At 46.6% G+C, this 6,090-nt stretch overlaps 1 protein-coding gene across 2 annotated transcripts; it reads left to right on the top strand.

Annotated features, from left to right (window-relative positions):
* Nucleotides 1-1,988: 1,988 nt before the first annotated feature.
* LOC123407062 (receptor-like protein kinase 7) lies at nucleotides 1,989-5,614 on the top strand. 2 transcript variants are annotated; one of them, XM_045100105.1, is made up of 3 exons: nucleotides 1,989-2,053; nucleotides 4,281-4,987; nucleotides 5,100-5,614. In XM_045100105.1, the coding sequence occupies exons 2-3, from the start codon at nucleotides 4,330-4,332 to the stop codon at nucleotides 5,468-5,470; spliced, it is 1,029 nt and encodes a 342-aa protein (XP_044956040.1). In that variant the 5' UTR covers nucleotides 1,989-2,053; nucleotides 4,281-4,329; the 3' UTR covers nucleotides 5,471-5,614. The 2 variants fall into 2 exon arrangements, with proteins under 2 accessions (XP_044956040.1, XP_044956039.1); XM_045100104.1 differs by lacking the exon at nucleotides 1,989-2,053 and adding an exon at nucleotides 2,267-2,570.
* The last annotated feature ends 476 nt before the right edge of the window (nucleotides 5,615-6,090 follow it).

Genomic DNA, 6,090 nt, shown 5'->3' with positions numbered 1-6,090 from the left:
CGCTGATGAAGTTGGCGCGAGGAGGCCGCGGAACCAAAATCCAGGTGTGATTCCGCTGAAGGGCGACAAGCTCTTCCTGCATCGCAGCCAGTGAGGATCACGGAGGGCGGCCCACACAGAAACAGGAAGTGGTGACGGCTCCGAGCTGGATGCTGCAAGAAGGTACTCGTCCCGACCGCTCCACTACCTCCACTAACCATGTCGTCACCGCTTTCGCCACCCTCGCGCGCTCTGCCAATTCAGAAAGGTGCAGAGAATGCACTCCCCCTCGCAACCCGAATGGATTCCATATCCATGGCGTGTGACGAGGTGAGCCGAGCACTTTTTCGCCTGTCCCTCCGCGGGACCCCGATCACTCGCGTAACAAAAGAAAGCGACCGGATCGCCCTTATCCTTGTGTGAGTGGGATCCGTCCCGTCTCACCGATTGGAAATTTGGAGCTCAGGGCTCACGACATCCAAATCATTGAATCTATCTTCCCGAAAGATATATTCAATCACTATCGATTGCAAACATACCGGTATGTTCGAGCATTCGGAATTCGTCGCTCTTGAATCCGTAGTGGTTTGCTGAGAGTCCGAATGACGCAACCTCGGGTTTTGCGACCTTAATGTCCCCGAGACACCAAGGATGCCAAAGGGAGTCATTCACTCGGCCAGCAAAACCTTAACCGATTCGGGGGCTACTGACGGGGTTATACATTAGGGGTAGGCCTACAGACCTGTTTCCCAAGGCCCACCTAAGGCCCCGTACGGACATTAGTGTCCTACAAGTCACCGACGCAGTTATGACCTCACTCGGTAATAATGTCCTCACTCGGTTACGTAGGGTCGCTTGGATTGTCTTGTATGCCAGTTGGACGAACTCGATCCTACACTCGGTCTCCAACAAGGCGAGGACCACGAAGAGGCTGCAACGGCTAAGGACTTAAACTATCACATGAAATGCAGTGAAGACTCGCGTTAGCACTAGCGTCAGAGCTATGGTTGCCGTTTGTAGTAACTTCCTTTGTTATTAGCATTAGTTCACCTTGTAATGAAGCTCGATCGATTGTGGCGCACTTTATATAAGTCACTCCCGGGCTACTGCTCAAGGGTTAAGTATTCTGTAATATCACATACCCCATAAGAAAACACCAGCTTGAGGGCTCGAGACGTAAGGTTGTTATCACTCTCGAGTGGGGGCCCGAACTCGTACATCCGAGTGTATCCACTACACTTAGCTAGACTTCGCCCTTTTGTTCATACTGCTGATACTATTGTCAGGATCATTCCCACGACAAGAGGGATTGTGGTATCTCAGCCCAACAGGGTTTAAATCCTGGTGCTGGTATTTATTTCTAGCTTTATTTCAGAATTTTCGGTGATGCGCATTCAGTGCAAGAAGACGTTTTCGTCGATGACGAGGCATCTACGATGACTTTGTAAATCTCAGAATGATATACCGGTTCAGTCTCTCGATGACGTTCATAGAGGTAGAGTGTGCGTGTGTACGTTCATAGAAGAGTGTATGCGCGTGTATACGAGCGCTGGCGTCTGCAACGTGTTAAAAAAAACAGGCAAAAAAGGAAGCGTTTTTGAAAAAAAAGAAAAGAGAAAACAGGAGTAGCGTGAACCGGGCCATGTGCAGGCGCGTTTTCGAAGATTTACTAGGCAGCAGTATCGTACGCGTTTCTCCCTAAAAAAATGAATGGTGCCAAAAGGATTTTCCCTGCCGGCGACCTCCTCTCCCTCTCCTCGTGCGCGTGAGAGCGCCGACCCTGTTGGTGTTCCTACATCAACATTGTACTGCCGACCTGGTGCATGCCGGGAAACAACCCGGTGCACGCGCGGGATGTCGAGGATAGATCACGTACCGAGGCTAAGGCTGAAGCCTTTTGAAGTTGCTGCTACATTACATACATGCTACATATACAGGACGCCCACGGTGCTACAGTACCACCTCGTGACACAGCCCCCACACCATCCTGTGATCAGATTTGGAATTCCGGCCGGCGCAGCAGGAGGAGAAGAAGAAGAAGAAGAAGCTCGAAGCTCATTCGGAACGGATCGAGGTGCGTACATGGCGCAAAAGAAAAGAAAAGAAACAGAGTTGTACAGTATTTCCTCCGTCTCATAATATAAAATCGATTTTTGGCACTAATACGTATTGAATACGCGCGCGCGCAACGTGAATTTGGTTGGTCCGATTGAGGGGAGGGGGCAGCAACAGCACGCACGGCTCCACTCGATTTTTCTTGACTTGGAGGCACATTTCAGGGTGGAGGCGTCCACTCCCCCCTGCGGCACTGCATTACGCCCACATGCAATGCATGGTTTATTCCCACGCCGTCACTGCGGCCCTTACTGCACTCTCCACAGTCCACACCCATACACAGGTTTAGATCTCACCGGCGATGAGATTGTTGCGCGTGCGGACGTATCAGCAGCGTTCACCGGCCGGTAAGGTTGACTGGTCGTCCGGCGGCAATTCCGAGGAAGCCGAATTCGTCCCCGTTTGGACCTCACCTCCCTTGCTGCCCGTATTACAGCCTTCTTCTCCAACTCCGACCGCCTCGATCTCCACCGCTGGTGATCCACCAACGAATCCCCCCCCCCCCACCTCTCTCTCTCTCATCCTCTCTCTCTCTCTGGCTAAGCAAGCGACATGCTCTCTCTTCTCACTGTTCTGAATCTGAGTAGTAATTAAATGATACGAGACCATGCTTTTGTCTTTTTGAGACATTATTCATACTGGATTTGTCATTTTCTTTCTCTACGTGGATCTCGAATTTGGATTTCACCTTTTTAGGGGATGTAGACATCTGCCCTGTGAGTGTCCACAAATCTTTTTTATTTTATTTTTCCAAAACATTCAAAGTTTAGTTTTTCAACGTTGGAGCATGAGAGCATGTGAGATTTTGGAGCACCCGATACTTTCCCGTATGGTTCCAGCTGGGTTCCCAATGCTATCATGCCATCTTAAGCCGTTTTAACATGCTCCCTCTTACCCCCTCTTTTCACATTAGAGGTAAGAGTATATAATAGATCTGATCCGCTGCAACCACGATCGAAAACATAGCAAAACAATCTAAAAAATAAGAAACTTTGTAGCTTGGATTACGACCAATTGTTTTAGGTGCTTGCAACATTTGGTGATCAAATGACATGTGAGGAGCTCTGGAAAAATAATTTGTGCTCAAGCATATGAACAGTAAACTTGGGTGTAGAGCAGAGTTTGTATTTCATTTTGTACCAAGCTCCTCGAATGTCATTTTGCCATCAAATTTTGCAAGCATATAAAACGTTTGCTCATAATCAATTCCACAAACTTTTTGTATTATTTAATTCTGATTTTACTGTTCATTTTATGGGTGCACCGAAATTGGGTGCAGCCACTACTTTCCCTTTCAGTAATTTCATCCTTGCACAATCTTTGTTTTGTTTCTTACCTTCCTTTTTTTGCACTATCATCATTTCAGTAATTTCATCCTTGTACAATTACCATCAGTAGTGAAGTACACATAATTAACAACACACAACCAAGATACAACAAATCTTGTTGTTTGTCTTAACATCTTCAGAGCTTTTTTTTTCAAATAAGGGGAGGTGTTTTTTTGAAATCAAACGACAACCAAGCACCCATAGCATCCATCAGAGCTTTCGGAAGGCGCAACCTTCACAGCACGGCGTCCTCTCTGCAAAGCTTCAGCAACCGAGGCAGCGACGGGGGCATCCTACCTTGTTTTGCCATTCTTTGTCTATCTTAACTGAAGGAACATCCTCTACTATTTCTTGGATGTTTTTTTTTCCTGTATGTTCTGTTACTGTTTCAAAAGGCACAAGGATTCTTCTAATTTGTCATTCTTTGCAGTTTGTTGTCAATATGTGGCTGTCAGACTAATTACTTTTCCTTGGATGTTTTTTTCTCTATCCGTTCCGTTATCATTGATAGTGGGACCCGATCCTTTTCCAGGATCCTATGAAAGAAAAACATGTGGCTCTCAAACTGATTACTTACTTAGCAGTTTTAATTAACATGCTCTCTCTTACCCTCTCTTTTCACATAAGATAAGAGGTAAAAGTATATACCGTTGACATCATTAATTAGTGGTCAGATTAACTCTTACCTTTTTACCTCAGAAGTAAAAAAGGAGGTAGGAGGAAGCATGTTCAAATTTGCCTTACTTTTTCTTGGCTCAAGCTAGCTATGAACATGCATGTCTGTTTATCTCTGACTAGTTTTATATGTGCATGCAACTGAGGTAGTAATACGGAATATAACAAGTAATGTGTTTGCAGGACGACGTACCCTTGACACACAAACACAACACACCTGGCCACTGAGAGAATGAGTTTGCAGTACTGGAACCATCCGGCGGCGGTGCAGCATATTCTGCTCAATGAACAAGCAGCAATAGTCAACAACCTTACTGAAAATAACATGACAAGGATGTGGGCTAGCAGAAGGATAGCGGAGGGCGACCAGTTGTACGTAGTCCAGGGCATTACGGGGATCAGTCCCCCGTATACGCTGCTCGTAAAGAAGTTCCACAATGTGAACCCTGCGCTACAAGTAGACGACAATGTCAAGTACCGCTGCAAGTCGGAGATGTTCCTGTTAGCCAGCATTTCTCAAAAAAACATCATCAAAGTCGTAGACCACATCGAGAGGGAAGACGCCATCATGCTCGTTTACGAGTATCCGGTTTATGGAAGCCTTCAATCCTGGCTGCACCAACCGATGGATGTGGATGCCGGTCAGCACCTGAGCTGGCCGCACAGGAGGGGCATCGCCATTGGTGTAGCCAAAGGGCTCCGCCACTTGCACCACAGATGCAGCAAACCCTTTGTCCACCACAACATAAACTCTAAAAACATCTTGCTTGATGTGGATTTCAAGGCCGTGATAGCCAGCTTTGGCGTTGCACAGGTTAACATGGCCGGGCTCGGCCAACCATTGCCAATCACGGACCTGCCTCCTGGTAACTTTGGGTACGTAGCTCCAGGTACGTATGCATGTTTGTTTCTTTAATTATTATTACAAGGAGTTCTGTCGGAGTAACTAGCTTTGCCTATTAAGTAGTTATTAACTAGTATTGTATTGTACTCCGACGGCAGAATACGGGATGGCGGCAAACCAGCTGACGGAGAAGGTAGACGTTTACAGCTTTGGTGTGGTGCTGCTGGAGCTAGTCACGGGGCGAGTGGCCAATGGAGGTGGAGCAGATGGTCATTTGGCGAATTGGGCATGGAAAAACTTCGATATACTCATGGCAAACCAACAGGAAGCATTCCAGAATGTTGTGGACAGGGGCATCCCAGATCAAGCGCGGTACATGGAGGAGATGGCAACTGTGTTCAGGCTGGGCGTGGATTGCACCACCGTGGATCCCAAGCAAAGGCCGTCCATGCGGATGGCTATCAAACAGCTCCGACGCTGCCGTGGGCGTGTCCCATTCCGCGGCCTCCTCACCCGCTATCTGCTCTGACGCTCGTTTTTTTCGGAAACAACATCTCACACATGCATGTATGGACCATATGATGACTCGTTTGAATTAATTTGATTGATTAAATAACGTGGACTGTTGTAATACTACCTTTTTCTGATAACATTTATTGCCCTATTGTGTTCACCTCTGCAAAAATTCCGCTGCTTGTTCTCCTTCTATTTGTGCAAACTCCTCTTGCTAGTAGTTCTGAGGACTTGAACAACCAGTATCTTACGTAACATTATCCTCGGGACTGTTATGTTTTACATTCTGCAGGGTCATGCAAAAAAACAAGACATCCATATTGTTTCTCCTTCTTTCAAGCTCCTAAGTTGTGCACATTTTTAGTTACTTCTTTTAGAGGATCTCTAGCCGTTCGCCCCAAGGGTCTAAAATAGCATCGCTTGGATGAGAAGCCGGATGGCCAACTGATGAAGGGTACAACTTGCCTCCATTATTATTGGTGCCATGAATGTAGCATTCCTTCATCATTTGCCTCTTCTCCACGAATTCATTTCACTTCCCTTATCTTACCTGTGCATAACTTATTCCAAATGTTTGCTTTGAATTCTATAATCTCTTCCCACGAATTCATTTCACTTCCCTTTAACACATTAATC

The sequence above is a fragment of the Hordeum vulgare genome, chromosome 7H (assembly GCF_904849725.1).
Source record: "Hordeum vulgare subsp. vulgare chromosome 7H, MorexV3_pseudomolecules_assembly, whole genome shotgun sequence".
NCBI classification, from domain to species: domain Eukaryota; kingdom Viridiplantae; phylum Streptophyta; class Magnoliopsida; order Poales; family Poaceae; genus Hordeum; species Hordeum vulgare.
The sequence above is the reverse complement of the archived record's forward strand: the minus strand, read 5'-3'. Positions and strand labels throughout refer to the sequence as shown.

Excerpts from the sequence above, each read along its gene's own strand:
- LOC123407062 (XM_045100105.1), top strand. The coding sequence starts at position 4,330 with ATGAGTTTGCAGTACTGGAACCATCCGGCGGCGGTGCAGCATATTCTG. Across the intron at positions 4,988-5,099 it reads CTTTGGGTACGTAGCTCCAG|AATACGGGATGGCGGCAAAC; the intron begins GTACGTATGCAT and ends CTCCGACGGCAG.